This window comes from Oryx dammah, unplaced genomic scaffold, assembly GCF_014754425.2.
Source record: "Oryx dammah isolate SB20612 unplaced genomic scaffold, SCBI_Odam_1.1 HiC_scaffold_27, whole genome shotgun sequence".
NCBI lineage: Eukaryota > Metazoa > Chordata > Mammalia > Artiodactyla > Bovidae > Oryx > Oryx dammah.
Genome location: NW_024070211.1, coordinates 46,222,541 through 46,242,806, shown reverse-complemented (window position 1 = coordinate 46,242,806; position 20,266 = coordinate 46,222,541). Strand labels below are relative to the sequence as shown.

At 37.5% G+C, this 20,266-nt stretch overlaps 1 protein-coding gene across 1 annotated transcript in view; it reads right to left on the bottom strand.

Annotated features, from left to right (window-relative positions):
- ORC2 (origin recognition complex subunit 2) overlaps positions 1-20,266 on the bottom strand; it is a 37,039-nt gene extending 16,773 nt beyond the window's left edge. Inside the window, exons 1-9 of the mRNA XM_040228827.1 lie at positions 19,986-20,266; positions 15,266-15,314; positions 14,164-14,267; positions 13,408-13,551; positions 11,873-11,962; positions 7,489-7,581; positions 6,496-6,527; positions 3,497-3,557; positions 781-974 (exon numbers count right to left, since the gene is read on the bottom strand). Coding sequence (XP_040084761.1) covers positions 781-974; positions 3,497-3,557; positions 6,496-6,527; positions 7,489-7,581; positions 11,873-11,962; positions 13,408-13,551; positions 14,164-14,260 — 711 coding nt within the window. The 5' untranslated portion in view covers positions 14,261-14,267; positions 15,266-15,314; positions 19,986-20,266. The remainder of the gene's footprint in view (positions 1-780; positions 975-3,496; positions 3,558-6,495; positions 6,528-7,488; positions 7,582-11,872; positions 11,963-13,407; positions 13,552-14,163; positions 14,268-15,265; positions 15,315-19,985) is intronic.

The window sequence follows — 20,266 nt, the reverse complement described above, 5'->3', positions numbered from 1 at the left end:
AAGTGACTAGTTTGAAGTAGTCTGTCCAAAAATGATTCCTAAATTTCAACATATAATTCCCATTCAGACTTACAGAAAAAAAAAGGTTTTATATATTAAGACCTTTATTTTGCCTCACACAGTCCTAGCAAATTCTTTAATTAGTACAGGTGAAGGACTGTGAAAATGAGAAAGATATCAACACCAACGTTAAAAAAAAAGACTTGCTTACTGTTCCAGTAAGATGACTGACCACATGTTCTATTGATTTGGGGCATGACTGACCTCTATGAAAGGAAGGAAGGAATGGGAAGCTATCAAGCAGTAGGCTCTGCTCTGAGTCTTTATAGAGAACGAGAGGATAATTAGCCTTTTCTCAGGCCGTGGTATGTGCAGTATTCTCCAAACAACTCAACCTGGATCCAGAGTCACAGCATTTATTATATACTTACACTAACCTGAATACATTAACAGTGTTACAAAATAAAAATATATAAAAAGGTATATACTGAGAAGTCTTGCCTTCAATTATCCAACTAATATTGATTGAAAAGCTCTTTTTCAGTCAACTGAATTGGCAACTTTAGCATATGCTATGGTATTGATATATGGATATGGAGAGAGAGAGGCCAGGATACAAAGTTCAGACATACATATGTGGGAATTTACGTGAAAGGCTGAGAAAGTATAGAAAAGTAAAGTAAAAATATTGTGCTGATCCTCCCATTTGGATCTTTTAGGTAGCTTATCTTTGAGCTATTACTAATTTTTCTTTCAGGTTAAAGTTCTCTCTTCACTTACTGTTTTCTGTCTCTTCATTTTCTTAGAAGGGGTTCCTCTGCAAACAGGAGCTGAAACTACTCTATTCTGAGTTTGAATCTTTTGGCTCAATATGTCTTCATTAGTGTCCTCTTCATATTCCTGTGCGACCCCTTCATCATCCTCTGAGTTGGAAGCTGAATATTCACTTTCACTGTCAGAATGAGACCGTGGAACTGTGGGGAAAGAAGTAATTGGGAAAATTGGACAGCTTGACAAGAGAGACATTGTAAGGTATTAGGAAGAGTGTGGGCACTGAAGTAGGAGATTATGACTTCTGATTTTGTCATTACATGATGATCTCACCAGAGCTAGTTTTGTTGTTTTATGAGCACCAGTTTCTTCACTTATCAAATGAGGCTACCAATGCTTAATTTAATAAAACAATGTAAAAATTACACTGAAATGCACATAAAGCAACTAACAATGCCTAACACATAGGAACTCAGGCAGAAATTGTCAATCATACCTACTATGTTCTTTCCTTCTTCCTTGCTAATAGAATTCATTGTAAAATGTAGCAATGTGCTAAGGAATAAATAATCACAGCAAATTTAACTGTCTTTTCCTTTTTCCAATACATGCTCTCTCAGCCTCCTTTGCTACCAGAGTTGGCTATGTAAACATTTAACCGATGAAACTTGAAGGAAAATTTGCTGGAAGCTTTTGGGAAAGATTCTCCTCAGTTATGAAAGGAAAGCCTCTTGGTAGCTTGGCAGGTAAAGAATCCGCTTGCCAACGAAGGAAGACACAGGTTTTGATCCCTAGGTCAGCTTCCTCTGGAGGAGGAAATGGCAATCCACTCCAGTACTTTTGCCTGGAAGACTCCATGGGCAGAGGAGTCTGGTGAGCTGCAGTCCATGGAGTCCCAAAGACTTATACCCATAGCTTAAAGCTGTGGAAGCCATTTTGAAATATAAAATATCAAAACTAAAGATGAAAAATACCAGCGATAAAGCAAAAAGACAGGAAGAACAGGAAGATCCTTCATGACACTGTTGAGTCACTACATCAACGAACTGTGTATCTCTAGACTTCTTATGATGTGAGATACCTCAATGTCCATGGCTTAAGCAATTGTTATAGAGTTTTCCATTGCTGCCCATTGAAAATGCCAGCCTAACTGACAGAGCACTCAATATATGACAGTCACTACTTTAGTACTACTAATACATAGGCACAATCCATCCCAGAGTTGATATAAAAGTTATATTTTTAAACAAACCATAATGACCCCAACCACTGTCTAGAAATAATAAAGCTAGTTTTATAATCATAAAGTAAGGATAAAACTAGTTTTTACACTCAATAAGTATAAAACTATCATAAAAGGTTAAATTCCAAAAGAAATAATTTTAAGCAAATCACTATTTATTTTGAAGAGGAGATATGCTTCAGAATATCCAGTCAGCATGTAACAAATATAGATACTGAAAAAGAAAAAAAAAAAAAAAAAGGCTTGATTTTGTGGGCATATATAGCTTAGAAGATTCAATTTGTGGTGATTGCTGCCCATGGTAGATGCATGGGTTAGAAGTGGTAGGAAGTACCAGAGAATGTCTTTATCCTATCTACATGAATACATCATACGTGTTGGTGTATTTATTTGATGGTTATTGAGAAGGAAAAGGATGTTCACCTTCTCTCTAAAAAAGATTCTTCTGTGGAGTAAGGAGGAAATTAAGATGTGGGATGTATTTGACATAAAATAATAATAACAATTGCACATATCATCTTTTACTACTTCAGATATTCACTAATTTAGTATTATAAATTTTATGTTGATTAGAAATGTAGCATCAACTTTATACCTTGAAAAGAACGGCTACAGGGCATGGACTTAACAATGTCAGCTAATATTGTCAAGGAGTCAACCCAAGGAAGGCAGATATCTTTAGGAAACCAAGGTCAACAAGAAATCTGCCCCAAAGGTAAACATTTAAAAACCCCAAAACAGGGAGTTCCCTGTAGTTCCAGTAGTTTGGGTTCCACATTTTCACTGCAGTGGCCCGGGTTCAATCCCTGGTCAGGGAACTAAGATCCTGCAAACCATACAGTGCTACAAAAAACCCCAAAAAACCCAAAACAAAAAAACCCCAAAACACTTTTAATTTCCCCAAAGGTGGGACTCATGTTTGTTTACTTGGCTTTGTATAGTATTCAGTATAACTGAATATTTTGAATTATTCCAATATAAAACTTCTAAATAAATCAATAGAACCATTTCTAACACTGTCTTAGGCAAATAAACCAGAAAGTATGTTGTTATATTGAAGAAGAATTTTAACTAACCTTAATATCCACTGACTGTAATGTCAAAGACACGGTGCTAAGTGTTAAGAGCTAAAATATAAGATATAGTCCTTGCCCTTAAGGGATTTACAGTTCAACTGAAGACGTGACCGTATCCTTTCCATCATGGAAAGAAACAGCAAACACCTGTTAAGCATATATTGTGGTCAAGCACTAAGCACATTTGACATTCTTTATTTCAATGAATCTCAAAATAATTCTGAGGCTGGTACCACTGTTGTCCCTATTTCACAAATGAAAAGAATTAAGGCACAGAGAAGTCCCTGTGACAGGCCAAAGAAAAAGTAAGCGTTCTAAGGCTAGAACCTATATATTTAACCATTATTGCCTCTTGTTTAGATGCTTTTTTTAAAATAAAAAACTCAGTGTTAAAAGAAATACACACCTATTAATCTCTTCCTTAGCCCACGAGGTGCTGTTGACAGAAATTCACTTTTATCATTGTTCTGTTCAGAAATAAAAAAGCAACATAGTTTTAAATAGTCAAATAATAATGATGACATGGAAATTAATGATGGATCTGGGTGCAAGAAAGGCTGGAAAGAAAAAAATATTTTGTTTTCAATAGATGACATTAGAACTAGAGGAGCTACCTCCTGGAACTAGAAGACAATGACACATGACTTTGTTGGAGGGGAAAAAAACTTTAACAACAAAAATGATACAAACAAATTCCAAAGGATTCTTAGAGTGATTCTATAAGTTGTATTCCAGACATCTGTAAGGTATGGACTTCTATTGTTATGTAAAGAAAAAGCATAAATTTATCAGTGTTTGAACCATTCTTCACCTATCAGATTAGCAGAATATTTTTTTTAAGAGGTAATACTGTTCAGTGATGATGAGTAAGCAAATGGGATTTGTTTAAATGGGATTCCTAGGGGCCTGGTGTGCTGCGATTCATGGGGTCGCAACGAGTTGGACACGACTGAGCGACTGAACTGAACTGAACTGAACTGATACTTACGGGAATGGGCCTTTTAACGCACAAAAAATTTACTGGTGTTAAAGTAGTCTGTGAGGAGTCTTCCCTGGTGGTCCAGTAGTAAAGAAATCTGCCTTCCAAAATGCAGGAGACATGGGCTGCACCCTCTGTCGGGGAACTAAGATTCCACATGCTGTGGGGCAACAAAGCCTGCACACCCCAACTAGAGAAGTCCAGGCAATGCAACTGGAGAGCCTGTGTGCCCCAGCAAAGGACCAGGATGGCCAGAAGTGAAAACAGTCTGTGAGGACAGACACAGAGGTTTCTACTTCTTACTTCTGTACTCTTAATTTTTTAAACATCTATAGCGATATAACACGTTTTTCTTTTCTTTACAAAATCTAATACTTTAACACCATTCAATTTCTGCACAATAAAATGCCTGTGGTTGTATACATGGTAACACTATTGATGATAAAAAGATAAAACACCCCTTTTTTTTGGCAACATGAATATATGACACAAAATAAAAGTTTGCTGTCTTGTGATAAGTCGATGGTACTAGTTATAAATATTATAACTAAATTTTGATTCAGGATATTAATAGTAGTATAATAGTTGATCTGATCCACGGGTTTATAAAATATATCACTGTATATTTTAAACTTTTTTGATACAGATCCTTAATTTTTAAAAAATATTTGGCCACCTTGATCCAGTACACATGTGCATATATAACTGAGTTAAATTATAATAATACTTATAATACAGAAATTTCCTGTTTTATCCTATTTCATTTTTTAAAAATTGTAGATCATGTCCTACCAAACTGATTTCTGGATTGAGAACTGAGACAACCTATATCCACAGAGCTTATTTATCAGGTCTGAGGACATCTGTGTCAAAATAATCATTTCAGAAATTCTTGCTCAAAAAGGTAAGGCTATAAACTAGTAAATAACTTCACTGTTTTCTACAGAAATTTCTGCGAGTAATTTATCTTGACAGTTTGCTCATCTGGGCAATCTATTCTCCCATTAGGATAGCAGATTACTAACCAGGGCAAACAGCTTGCTTACTTGTTTCTTATCAAATGCTTGTTTACTTATCAAAACTTGAGTTTTGATAAGTAAATTTCAATTATTGTCTGCTACCCTAGACGAAACTCAGTTTAAACCCCTCTCCTCACTGTATCCACTAATCCTAAAATACTATGCCATGAATTTTTGTCTAAGACAGATCAGTTTCCCATCTTGATAGATGTGCCTTAAAACCCTTGAGTCCAGATCCCAAAGCCCTATACATATTCTCTCCTGATTGACCCCTTCTAAGACAAAACACTAAGACTCTCTCAGGGTGATGGGCTCTTATTGTGGTGGGTATAATACCACCGATTAACAGGTTTTCTGACCATGTTTTAGGGAATCAACAAGATCCACTAAGTTGTGATCCACAACTTGAAAAAGAATGTGCTGATTTATCTAAAACATTGACTGGATTGTGAAGTGAAGTGAAGTCGCTCAGTCGTGTCCGACTCTTTGCAACCCCATGGACTGTAGCCTACCAGGCTCCTCCATCCATGGGATTTTCCAGGCAAGAGTACTGGAGAGAATGAGCTTTATTCTTTTATAGTGATACAAGATATAATATGGGGGGAAAAAGCATTATCAAAGGCACGGGAGGCTCTGACATGTCTAGTCTCACACCTATACTTGCCTAAAATAGGACATTCCTGCACAGGCTATAACCATGGCCTTGAATGTCTATACTCAAAATTTTATGAGGGGTTCCCAGAACTGAGCCTGTACACAAGTCCAGACATGTCTAAATCTATAGCCACCTAGGCCTGGAAACATTCACCACTCACATATTCATTATCCTGGATTCATCCATGCCTACCTGGGCTTGCCCACACCTAGGCAGGGCCACTTGACGAAGTATTATGAAAGAACAAAACCAGAAAAACACAAAGTAGAGGATAAACTTTTCATTACTGTCTGCTACCCCAGAATGAATAACCAAAGCCAACTTAGGTTTCAAACATAAATGGTAAGGGGATAGATGAATGGATTTAGTGGATTTGGGGATTAATCCACCCTACACATACACCAAAAAAAAACACATTATATATAAAAGCAACACCAAACCAAACCGTAAAATTTCCAAGCCAACTCTGCTTGATGAAAATACCCAGGGATAGTTCTGACACAGAATAGGCAGGACAGTTGGGGCCAGAAAACCTGGCTTCATTTTCCAGCTTGTCCCTTTCCTAGTTTGATGAGTTTAGACAAGTCACTTCACTTCTCTGAACCTCACATTCTTCATCTATAAGTTAGGTATTTAATTAGCAGATACTTGTAAATGATAAAGTACTATCTAAATTAACAGGTGAAATGGTTATTTTTCATGTCTTACTTTATAACACTATGGTTTTTGCTTATTTTTAGTCAATTGCTTACCTTCAACTGAGATTTGTCTGAAGCAGAATGCCCTAAAGAATGAAACAAAAAGCCATTACTCACTACAAATACTTTATGTTCCATAAAAACCTAGTTTCAGTAAAAGCAAAGTTGCAGGTTCTATCCAGAAGCCACTATATTACTGAATTCTCAATTAATTACGTCTCCACTAGAGGCTGAACTGTTCTTATTAATTTTATGATTGCTCTCATTAATGGCATTTCTGTAGCATTCATGTAACAAGAAAAACTACATCTTTTCATTGTTTATTTTTATTTACTTATTTTAGCCATGTCATGTGTCTTGTGAGATCTTAGTTCCCCAGCCAGGGATCAAACCCAGGCCCCAGCAGTGAAAGTGTAGAGCCCTAACCACTGGACCACGAGGGAATACCCAGCTCATTACTTTAATAGCACACTATTTAATCTAGTTGGAATGGGTTATTCAAAAACAAGTGCTCCACAATTCTCCACAAACTATAAGACTTACAAATCCCCCAAACCTTATTTCAAATAGTATTTGCCAAAGCAAATCTTCCACAAACATTTGGCTAAACTAAGCAAATGACAACAGTATTTATTGTCTATCAGTTTGTATAAGTTCAACCCGCACAGATCTTTTTGCCCTTCACTTTTTGTATTTTTGCTAAATACACTAAAGCACATAGGTTGGGGTATTAACTGCATCTGCCGAATGCATTTTCAGAACAGAAAAGAAAATATATAAACATGCACTTAGACCAAAAATAAAGTGGTATACTACAATGCGGGAGACCCGGGTTCGATCCCTGGGTTGGGAAGATCCGCTGGAGAAGGAAATGGCAATCCACTCCAGTTCTATTGCCTGGAAAATCCCATGGACAGAGGAGCCTGGTAGGCTACAGTTTATGGGGTCGCAAAGAGTCAGACACGACTGAGTGACTTCACTTCACTTCATACTATAATTTGAAGCAACTCTGAAAGCTCTCCTTAAACAACTGAGGTAAAATCTTACCCTTGCTACACTGAGGAATGTCTATTGTAATTTCAGGATCATTCTTCATATTGAGCGAAACACTTTTTCTTGGTGTTTTCGCTAGTTCGGAAGCTGTAAATAGACAAAAGAAATACATAAAATATTTTTTTTAATGTATAACAGATTAAGAGGGAAAGTATCTTTATTTCACTTACATAAATTAAAAAAAAAAAAAACTTGCTGCTACTGTTATCAGAAAGATAAATAAACCCAGCCATGTTAAGAGTAGAACTGCTTTCACCTTTACTCACTGTTTTCCAAGCATCTTCAAGTCTTCCTTCAAGGTCTTGCCAAAAAAAAAAAAAAAACCCAAAACACAGAAACAAATAAAGAGCTAACTTTGACCTTGCTGGTTTCTCTAAGCATCATATTCTCTCCCTCTCCTCTCCACTGACAGGCCTATAGTTCTTCCATTTCTCTACCATTATACTTAAGGAACATCTTTGCAAGGGCATAGGGAAGAATGGCCAGAAAGTGGGATCAAAAGTTAAAACTGTTTATGTTTAAAATTATACTAATTTTAAAGCTCTTAAATCTCCCCAAAAGAGTGGTTTATAATTTATTACTTATGTCTAAAACTCTATAACACATATTAATAATGTATAAAATATGATATAGCGTTAAACAGGGCATTTCTTCAACTGAGCATCAGATGAAATACCTGGCTTCTGAACAGCAGGGGCCATTTAAAATAAAAAATGCAAATGTTAAAGATGCTCACATTCTCTCACTGTAATAGGCACACAGGAACTGAAGGAACAGATTTACATATCCCTAGTAACACACACTGGAACATTGTTCACTGGGGAAAAAAGTATACACTATTTAAATTATCTTTTTTTTTCTTAAGACAAACTATAGTTGGATTTGCTAGGTTAAAACCATTTTACTGACTCAAACTCTTTTTAACCTAATTCACACAGCTTTATCCTCCAGTCTTGGAACTGACCCAAGATATTTTTGCAGTCCCCACGAATGCACTGGCTACTTTTTTCTTAACCTCTTTGGTCCTCTGTATCATTCATTACAGTTTACAAAATGTTTCTTTGAAATTATTCCTCCATCTGGATTCCATGCTATTATCCTGCTCCCTGGCTACTGTTGGTAGCTATTCCATCTCTTCTTCACTGTCCTCATTCTCCCAAGCAATCTACCTAAGGCTCAGGCCTTGCCTTCTCTTTACACCAGAAAAGTAGGCCAAGTTTGCATTAAAGGCTGCTGATCCACAATATATGAAAAAAACCTTCACGTCAACAGAAAGCCACAAAAGTACACAGTAACTTAGCTGAAATGGTTTTGGTTTTAAAACATAGAATTTCTCTGCTTTTAAATAACTTTAAATTAAAAAAGGAAGAAAACGGAAGAATTAAAGAGGAAAAGGAACAACAGAGTCACCCATGTGTGGATACTAATTTCCATAATAAAAAACTGGGGGATCATAGTCAAAATTTTAAAGTAAAATTTCTCTTTGGGACTTACCTGGTGGTGCAGTGGATAAGAATCCACCTGCCAATGCAGGGGACATATGTTCAATCCCTGGACTGAGAAGGTTCCACATGTCCCACAGCAACTAAGCCCATGCACCACAACCACTGAGCCCACACGCTAGAGCCCTTGAGCCCCACCTACTGAGCCCGCGTGCTGCAGCTACTTAAGCCTGCACTCTCTAGAGCTTGTGCTCTACAACAAGAGAAGACGCCGCAATGAGAAGCCTGTGCACTGCACCTAGAGAAAGCCCGAGCACAGCAATGAAGCCCCAGTGCAGCCAAAAATCAATTAATTTAAAAAATTCCTCTCTGCCTAAAAATAACGTCTCATCAGATTTTATCTGATCCTATCTGAGCAAACTAATTTCAGTTTCGCAAGTGTTCTCTGTAGTTCACAAAGCCTTCTAAACTAACTCCTACTCAATTTCTAGCCCAACTATATCTTGGTTAGTGCAATTATATTTAATCATCTTTTATACTCAGAGTAATATAGATTTTCTGACCGATCACTTATTTAAAAATATGAAGGCATTCTATTTTATCGATATGTTTAGATGTAAACCCAATCAGCAACAATAGTTAATGAGTCAAAAAGCATTGTAACTAAATACAGATTTTTGGAAAGTATGATCAGTCATATTATCCAAAAAACTACCTTTTCATGACTGCATATTTCTTTCAGATGTGGTGAGAGAAATGCCTATCATAACAATACTTAAGTTCCTCACAGTGCATACTGATAGAAGATGTGTATCACTGAAGCTTTGTGGATGTTAAGTACACACTCAGGGAACTTCTACTTGATGATTCCACTAAGGTTCCATTATTCTTTCCACTATTAGTTCTCCTCTTTCTCCAATGGCCCACTGGCCTTAAGGTTTCATTTTGGCTTTAGTGTCTATCTGCTGCTGCTGCTGCTAAGTCGCTTCAGTTGTGTCCGACTCTGTCTGACCCCATAGACGGGAGCCCACCAGGTTCCCCCGTTCCTGGGATGCTCCAGGCAAGAACACTGGAGTGGGTTGCCATTTCCTTCTCCAACGCATGAAAGTGAAAAGTGAAAGTGTCCAACTCTTAGCAACCCCATGGACTGCAGCCCACCAGGCTCCTCCGTCCATGGGATTTTCCAGGCAAGAGTACTGGAGTGGGGTGCCATTGCCTTCTCCGTTGGTGTCTATCTGATCTTTCCTCTAATAATTATTTCAGGATTTTCCTCTGGTTTCTCAGAGATCCAACATGTGATTCAGTCATTTTTACAGATCAAAAAAAATTTAATTTCTTTATTATTGAAGTACAGTTGATTTAAAATGGTGTGTTAGTTTCAGGTACACAGCAAAGTGATTGTTTTCTTTTTCAGATTCTTTTCACATACAGGTTATTACAAAATATTGAATATAGTTTCCTGTGCTATAAGTCCTGTTGTTTATCTATTTTCTATGTATTAGTGTGTATCTGTTAATTCCAGACTCCTAATTTATCCTTCCCCCAACTTTTCCTTTTGGTAAACATAAGTTAGTTATATATTTCTGTTTTGTAAATAAGTTCATTTGGTCTTTTTATTTTTGATCATCTAGGGTCTCCTAGAACATTAACGGTGTATTTAACTTACATCACGAACAGTGCAGAAATAATTACATACTTATGGTCATACCAAGTTTCCCTTCACCTGGCTTGCTGGCAAGGATGCCCCTGAGGATATTGAGTATTTCCTCTACTATTTAGTACCTATTTTCTTTTCAGTTTTTTGACCTAATTGTACAGCATGTGGGATCTTAGTTCCCCAACTAGGGATTGGAATCTATGCCCCCTGCATGGGGAGTGCAGAGTCCTAACCACTGGACCACCAGGGAAATAATAAGTTTATTTGTATAAATTTTTTAAAAAATTTCTTGATGTAGATAATAAACTCAAGAAAAACATCAATTAGTATAAATTATTGTATGTGCCATGTTAGAATCAAAATTAATGATGCATGTAGTATCTTTCAGAAAACTGAATTTTGCAAATGTTTAAAATTTTATTATGTTCAGAAGCACAGGTCTTACCAATATAATTACTTTTTATATGTCCCGCATCAGTTTTAACACTCAACATGTGTGATTATTTTTTAACCTTGAACGTTTAAATGATCATTGGTTACAATGACTATATAAAAATATGCCACCTAAGACATATACATATAGATGTTCTACAATTATAGATTATAAGTCTTTTTATATTAATACAAACAACTACATTTTGCCAGGCAGTTAATTATTATCCCTTTGCTCTTAACTTTTTGGTATTCTCAAGCTTTCATATACTTAGGGGTCGCCTTAATTTTAAAGTGCTTTCACATGTTATTTCCTTTCCTCAAAACAGTCAAAACTGACGATCCCTCATGCCACAGGATCTAACTACAGTCTAGTTCTCTGAAACTCAGTAATTCACGTGTAATTAGTGTAAGTGGTAACCTGGGTAAGAAAACTATGAGAACAGCTCATTCCTAACAATTTTATATAAATAATTTTCTCTAGTACAAACAATATTTTTCTTCTACATATCGTGTAAAATACTTATTTTCAATAAATTCAGAATATTTCTGTGCAACTTAAGTCACTCACTTAACAAAAGAAGTAAATGTTAAGAACCTGTGCTAGATGTTGTGGGAAGTAATCTAAGACAGGGTTTCTATAAACTTAGAACCTAGCTAAGAACAGAAGACATCTGAGTATGAAAAATACTAATGACTTTAAGTATGCTTGAATATATAATATAAAATGACATCCCTCATCATTCTTTTAGTGAAAGCAATGGGGTGATAACTGTGGGAAATGTGGTTAAACACACCTTCTTAGAAAAGATGAATAATCATTACAGAAATCAGAAAAGCAACATACCTAATTTAGCCATCTTTTCAGGGTGTTTTCTATTCTGAAAAGGATAAACTTTATTCCCACCATCTGTAGCAGAGCCATTTTTCAAGGATTCTGAAAGAAAAAAATGCAACATAAAAAAAGAATGCAAGAAAAATGGGTGAGGTTAATTAACAGGAAAAAAAGGTAAAATTTTACCTGAAAACTTAGGATATGTACTCCTCACTGTCTTATAAAGGTTCAACAATATGTGTTTATAAATAAAATGTTTAAAATACACAATAGACCATGACACTGTTTAAATTTTAAAACACAGAAAATATGCTATTCACAGATACACAAAAATACACTCAAAAATAGTCATATGATAGAAGTTCTCTTTCTCTCAACAAAGACCCTGACTTAATTTCATTCTTTAATTTTCCCTTTAAAAATAACAACTGCTAAAAGTGTCAACTGTCTAGTTAGGGACACTTTTATGATAACCTACCCTGCCTGCTAAGCCTACTGAGGGGTGGTGGTCATTTTTTGCATCATGTCATTTAACACTGGGGAAAAAATCCAAAAGCAGTTATCACTTAAGAAGTGACAAAAGGGTCAGGAGTAGTCACAATGACCACTTATAAGTCAAGTGTGAGACAGTAAAAGACATGCATATCAGGGAGGCAGGTGGCATCGACAGGACAGAACTGGCGCACAGAGATAACATGAGGGAGACCAGAAGACCCGAGGTAGCAAAAACCCTGCTCCTAGATCCAATGCCCCTAGTGCCCAACAGTACTGATTTTGTTCCTTGATCATAATTTTTTTTTTAAGTCAACTTAAGTAGGTCCGTGCTCCTTGCACTGGAATATAAATCTTTGCTCTTTGAGTCTTAAGTAAATTACAATTCAAGCCTAACAGTTTTAAGTAAATTATAATTCAAGCCTAACATTTTTAAGCATAATCTGGCAGGAATCTGGCTTAGGTATAAAAAAAACATAAACATTAGCATGCCTAGTTGGAACACATTACTTCTTGGAATAATCCTTCTATCTATTTCTGTAAAGATGATCAAGGTAATAATAAAGTGACTTGTTTTATGAAATTATTTCAAATTAGTTAAAAGTACAAATATCTTTTAAAAAATATATTTAGAGTGCAAGGTCAGTAGACTCTATCTTTCTTAAAGTAAGAACAAGACTAGTTGTTCATTAAAAAGTCTATAGTAGAAACTCAGTGCTTCAATCTTTCCAACTGCAGAGAAAGAATCTGAAGGAATGCTTTTCGGATGAGAAATAATATAGCACACCAGATAAAAAGTGTTTTGGAGGTGGACAATGGTGATGATAGCACAATATTATGAATGTATTTAATATAACTAAACTGTACACTTAAATTGGTAAAGATGGTAAATGTCATTAACGTGTATTTTATAATTTTAAAAATTGGGAAAAAATTGTTAACAAAATGCTACCTAACCAACAAGACTACTTTTACGTAACCTGCAGAACAATTTCAGCTACCTGCAGAAATTTGAGGGTACATTCCCAACTTCACCACCCCTACCCTGCAAATACCTTGAACATCTTGTCCTAAAACTTCAACATAGTTCTGATCTTTTAAAACTTCCTGGTCATCTTCCTCCAACTCATTTTCTGGCTTCTTTATTATTTTTTGTGTGTTGACCAAAAGCTGGGCTCGCTCCTTTTTTATTTTAGGTCCTATATAAACATTCAAAGAATTAGAACATGACAGGTATGAATTCTGTTTAATGTAAACATTACAGTTAAATAAATAAACTACACCATTTCATTGTCATTATTTAAAAGCTGAAAAAAAACTCGGTGTTTTCTCTTTGATTCAACAGAAATCAGTTTGTATAAGTTTGTATAAGTTAAAAAAAAAAACCTTGAAATTATGTATTTTGGGGGCTCAAAATAACTATACATTTTCATTACAGTAGATGGTTATCTTATCACTTAACACCATTGCTGAACATTTCATATGAGGTGAGGTTTTATTATTTTTAATTTTTTTTTAATGTTTAATTTTTTAAATTTGTGTTTTTGGGATCTTAGTTCCCCAACCAGGGACTGAACCTGGGCCCCCTGCATTGCATGGTAGAATCTCAACCACTGGACCATCAGGGGAGTCCCCCTATTTTTAATACAGTTTTAATAGAATAAACTAAAAATTAAGGTAGTATTTATTCGCAGTCTTACTAGATCAAATACTTTGCGCTATATTTTCAAAATAGATGATTAGACTTTTAAAAGTGAAATAATACATAATCATTAAATAAACATCCCTTCCATTGTACAATCATTTAGTACCTCCTTCTCTATCAAGAATGTGATTAAGAACATCATCATCTCCCACAAATTGAACTTTCAGCATCTTGTCTTCCTTTAATTCCAGCGTGCTCGTCATTGCTAACCTAAACAAAAGCAATACAGTACTCAAAAGTGATGAAAAATTCATTATCAACAGTCAAACATTCACATAATGAATCCATATATTTGCATAATATTTTTAAGTCTGTAAGTATGAAGGACACATTATTCATTATTGTATCAATATTATGTTTTTGATAATAAGTAACTCAATTCTTTATCTGAAAAATGGAAGAGATGACAAAGTACCTGAGATTAGGAAAAAGCCAAGCCCAATCAAGGCAACTGAAATATAATGACAGGAAAAAATTCTGTGGGTAAAAAAACTCTAACCAATTTATAGGATAACAACGTTAATTAGAAGGGGGAGATTAATACATGAGCTTAGAAAAAGAGCAGCCAAACAAGGAATGATAGTTTGGTGGATTTTAATATCCGTTCACTAGAAAGATACAGTCTATTGGGGGAAGCCTGCGTACATCATTGTGTCCAAACCTGGATCAAATAATCCTCAAGGACCTCCCTTTACTATTAAATTGCATGCTCCCCAAACAACTTTATAATTATGAATATGCCTTTCTAGGTATCTCGGTAATTAAATAGTAAACATGAATCCTTCCAATACTTTATGGTCAGCTCTTCACTGAATAAATTTCAGAGTTTGGCAGGCAAAACTTTGATCAACTCTTACTTCATTAACAAAATTTAGTTTCAGAACTTACAATGCTATTTATTGCCTGAAACAAATTAATAACTCCACCTAGCTGTCAGTTAATCAGCAGTTTACTCAAAAAAAGACTTTTTTCTCTCTTGTCTCTGATAAATCCTATTTATATGCTTTTCCCTGACAAGAGGATCATACTGCTGTGTCCCCCATGAGTCAGTTCTTTGTATGCAGATAACTGCCGTCTATGGGGCTAGACAGAGTCGGACACGACTGAAGTGATTTAGCAGCAGCAGCAGCAGCAACAACTTACTAAATATTGCCAAGTTTTCTTTTGTAGCTAGCACACTAAATGATTTTGTCTCAGTTTTCATTTACCTTTAAAGATACTACATATTCTTCAGCTGGAAAATTCAAGTAGAGTCACCTGTTTTGGGAAAAAGACTTCAGTCAGGCCAGCAAACAGGAAAATGAGAGCAACCAAAGAAGTTCATGAGTTTTTACAAACAAGATGAATAAAGGCAGATCTTACAAAGCCAAAGTTACTATGACGACACAGTAAAGGGCAAAATGACCATTACCATTTTGGCCAGGAAGCCTCAGAGACTGAGAAGATCTAAACTGCAGGAGCAGGTGGTAGAGAGAGGCCAAAATTTTGAGTACTTATTATGTGCTAGACAAAATTTTAATGTATGGATTCCCATTTCATCCTCATAACAATTCTATTAGGATCATAATTTGTGTTCAAAGATAATAAGGTAGGAAACAGATGGGCCCCCAGGCTGGACAGCTGGTATTTATCAAATGGAGTAAAACTGAAGTTTTGTCCTAAGCCAAACAAGAACAACACCTGATTCTTTCTCCATGGAAATGGAGCAAATAAACCAGCAGTGGGGAATTTGTTACAACAGAAATGGAAAATGTGATTTTTTTAATGCTAACAAACAAGGGAAACAAAGTCAACGGCTATAAAAACCCCAAGAATAGGTCTGTGGGAGTTAAGCAATCCTGGTTTTACTTCAGCTGTTTCTAATCTATAGTGCCCATAACAAGCTTTGTCCTTCATAAAATAATTCCTTACTCTCTATGTAAATTATATCTTGCACCTGGCCTCCCCCGCTCCCCCTGCCAACACCCTTGTAACACTCCCTTGTAGCATTCTTCATTTCAGAAAGGTTATAAGCTGATAACCTTGGAGGACCAGATCCAGTGTTGAGGCCATCTGAAACTTTGCAGAAGAAGAATGCAAGACTGCCTTAATCCTTATCACAAACCCCTGACCATGAGCCCTGAAGACCTCTCCCTATTCCCCAGAGAAGGGGGTACAGTTGTTGAGGTGTTCCCTCTTTGCCTGGCAAAGAAATAAAGCTATACTCTTTCATTCAAAATTCTGTCTATTTCTATTTGACACTGGTGTACAGAGAGCTAAGATTTCGGCAACAATAATATTTCACCTCTAATTTATATGACCATATAGTAACGCTAGAGACCTAGTAAACAAGGAAGAGATCAAGAAGAGACAGAAAGAATACATAGAAGAACTGTACAAAAAACATCTTAATGACCTACATAACTACGGTGATGTGATCAGCCACCCAGAGCCAGACATTCTGGAGTGCGAAGTCAAGTGGGCCTTAAGAAGTACTGCTGTCAATAAAGCTAATGGATGCGATGGAATTCCAGTAGAGCTATTCAAAACCCTAAATAATGATGCTATCAAAGTGTTGTACTCAATATGTCAGGAAATCTGTAAGACCCAGCAGTGGCCACAGGTCTGAAAAAGGTCAATCCTCATCCCAATTCCTAAGAAGGGTAGTACTAAAGAATGTTCAAATCATCGGACAATTGCACTCATCTCCCAAGCTAGTAAAAAAAAAAAAAAAGCACAAGTGCTCAGTCGTATACGACTCTGCAACTCCATGGACTGTAGCCCACTAGGCTCCTCTGTCCCATGGGATTTTTCCAGGCAAGAATACTAGAGTGGGTTGCCATTCCTTCTCTAGGGGATCTTCTCAACCAAGGGATCAAACCCTGGTCTCTTGCATCTGCTGCATTACCAGGTGGATACTTTACCAGTAGTACCACCTGGGAAGTCCCCATGCTAGTAAGGTCATGCTTAAAATCTTGCATGCTAGGCTTCAGCATTACGTGAACGAAGAACTTCCAGATGTCCAAGCTGGGTTTAAAAAAGGCAGAGGAACCAGAGATCAAACTGCCAACGGATCATAGAGAAAGCAAGAGAATTACAGAAAAACATCTACCTCCGTTTTATTGACTATGCTAAAGCCTTTGATTGTGTGGATCACAACAAACTGTGGAAAGCTCTTGAAGAGATGGGAATCCCAGACCATCTTACTTGTCTCCTAAGAAACCTGTAGTGGGTCAAGAAGCAACAGTTAGAACAGTATGGAACAACTGATTGGTTCAGGATTGAGAAAGGAATATGACAGGGCTGTCTGCTGTCATCCTGTTTATTTAACCTATATGCTGAGCACATGCTGGGCTGGATGAGTTACAAGCTGGAATTAAGATAGGCAGGAGAAACATCAACAACTTCAGATATGCAGATGATACCACTCTAATGGCAGCAAGCAAAGAGGAACTAAAGAGCCTCTTGATGAGAGTGAAGGAGAATGAACGAGCTGGCTTAAAACTAAATATTGAAAAAACTAAGATCATGGCATCCAATCCCATTACTTCATGGCAAATAGAAGGGGAAAATATGGAAGTAGTGACAGATTTCCTGGGTACTAAAATTATTGCAGATGGTGACTGCAGCCATGAAATCAGAAGACAATTGCTTCTTGGCAGGAAAGCTATGACAAACCTAGACATTATGTTGAAAAGCAGAGACACTTCTCTGCTGACAGAGGTCTGCAGAGTCAAGGCTATGGTTTCCCAGTAGTCACCTATGGCTGTGAGAGCTGGACTGTAAAGAAGGCAGAGTGCCAAAGAATTGATGCCTTTGAACTGTGGTGCTGGAGAAAACTTCTGAGAGTTCCTCAGATGGCAAGGAGATCAAACCAGTCAATCTTAAATACTCAATGGAAGGACTGATGCTGAAGCTCCAGTATTTTGGTCACCTGATGGGAACAGCTGACTCATTGGCAAAGTCCCTGAATCTGGGAAAGATTGAGGGCAGAAGGAGAAAAGGGCATCAGAGGATGAGAGGGCTGGATGGCCTCACTGATGCAATGGACATGAACTTGGGCAAACCTCAGGAGATGGTAACGGACAGGGAGGCCTGGCGAGCTACAGTCCATGGGGGTCACAAAGAGTTGGATACGACTGGGCAACTGAACAGCAACACCGATTTTGGCAACACTAATATTTCATCTATAATTTATATGGCCATTGCCAGTAGAACATATTCTTTTGTTCTTTGCCAACCTTCCAGTCATGATACTGCTTCTTAGTATGCAGAATTGGATGTATTAGAGAAAAAGTTTAATGCATCTATGTGACATTTATATAAAATTAAGAAATATTTTCTTTTTATCAGTACAAAATAGCTTTCTGAGGGGCTGTTCGTCAGGCATTGTATAAGGCACTTTTATGCACACCAGATCAGTAAATCCTCAGACTCCCTGAGGTAGTTAAAATATATATAACTCCCCCAATTTACAGATGAGTTAAATGAGGTTAAATATTAAATTACTCACTAAAATTCACAAATTAGAAAGTGTATTAGGGCCGAAACCCAAGTTTGACTAATTCCAAAGACCCAGATCATTTTATTAATTGACACACTTCTCCTGCCATTAAATACAGACCTGTTATCCTAAATGCTTGTCTTGACCTCTGGAAACTATTCACAACATGTGGAGTCATTTTTCCACACAGTGGTTCAAATATCCAAGGACTGCTACAATTCCTCTAGGTTTCCAATTCACTAGGTTAAACATCAGTAGTTCTACCAAGCATGCTTTTAAGAGCAGCATTCTGTTGTTTAGTCGCTAAGTCATGTCCAACTCTTTGCGACCCCATGAACTGCAGCAAGCCAGGCTTCCCTGTCCTTCACTATCTCCCTGGGTTTGCTCAAACTCATATTCGTTGAGTCAGTAATGCCACTCAACCACCTATTCCTCTGTTGCCCTTCCTCCTCTTGCTCTCAGTCTTTCCCAGCACCAGAGTCTTTTCCAATGAGTCGGCTATGTTGTACAGAGGATTTGAAGCAATGACAATAAACAGTGCAATAAAACAAATGATAAACTATAAATACTAATAGGGAATCTGGATCAGGGAAAATAAAAGAAAAAGAAAGCGAGAAATTAAAACCATACAAAGAATTTTTAGCTCTGAGCTTCCTCTCAATCAAAAGGATTAAAGGTCAGTTACATAAATCTTTTTAGCAAAAGTTTAGTAGTTCCTTCGGGGGTGTGGGGGGGAGATTTTCAACAAAAATTTAAAAACAATATTGTAGATAACTGAACACTATCCCAAGCAGTTTCCCTATGGTATTTTATGTAAGAATTGTCTGGGCAGAAGCAGCCTAACTTAGTCTTGTCTGTAGCCAAATGCACTTATATATAATTCCCTTTTCTAGATTTTAAGGCATCTTATTATATAGGACAGAATCACAAAATTGAAATTTCTACAGAAACCTACCAAAGGAGCCTGGTTTTGCAACTGCTTTACAACCCCTGGCCCAGGGTGACTGTGTTCAGTTAGGATTCATTTGGTGCTTCCAGGGTGGGATGACATCAAAGCGTTCCCGCTCCAATGGTACTTTTGGGACAAAATTCCTTCCTCTTCAGCCCTCACTGTACCTGCTCCTGTCCCAGGACACCTTACTACTTTCTTTACGGGTTTTTACAGTTCTCTCTGCAAGCAGAAGGCTCCTCAAGCCGGGAAACAGATATTCTGGTAACAGACATCCTCGAACACTAGATCCATCACTGCTGGATAGAGGAACGGTCTTTAAAGAAGGAGCCTCTCACCCCAACAAATATTTACTGATTTCGCTCTGGGCCTCGCGCAGCCGAGGGTTCTCAGGCCAGCGAGGCTGGAGGCAGTCTGGGGAGCGCAGAGAGGGAGGCGCAGCCACCTCGCCCAGGGTCTCAGGCGAAGGCTGGGGACTGGGTGCACCTGGACTCACCTCAGAAGCCCCGGGCAGAGCAGGAGAGGGAGGCAGGCTGTCCCGCCGCCCCACCACGAACCGCCAGGTCTCCACCAGGAGCGGCTGCGGCCGCCTCGTGCCAGCCGGACGCTAGCTGAATGGTCGCCGCTGGGAAGAAGGCTTCAGCCCTAGCAAGAATGCCAAATTCTTGTAGGCAGTGCAGGAGCAGAACCGCAGGGTCGCAAGGTCGATCAGGAGAGCTCCGGGAGCCAGAAGGGGGGATGGGAAGCTTCCCTGAGGCACACCAAATCTCCCGCCCT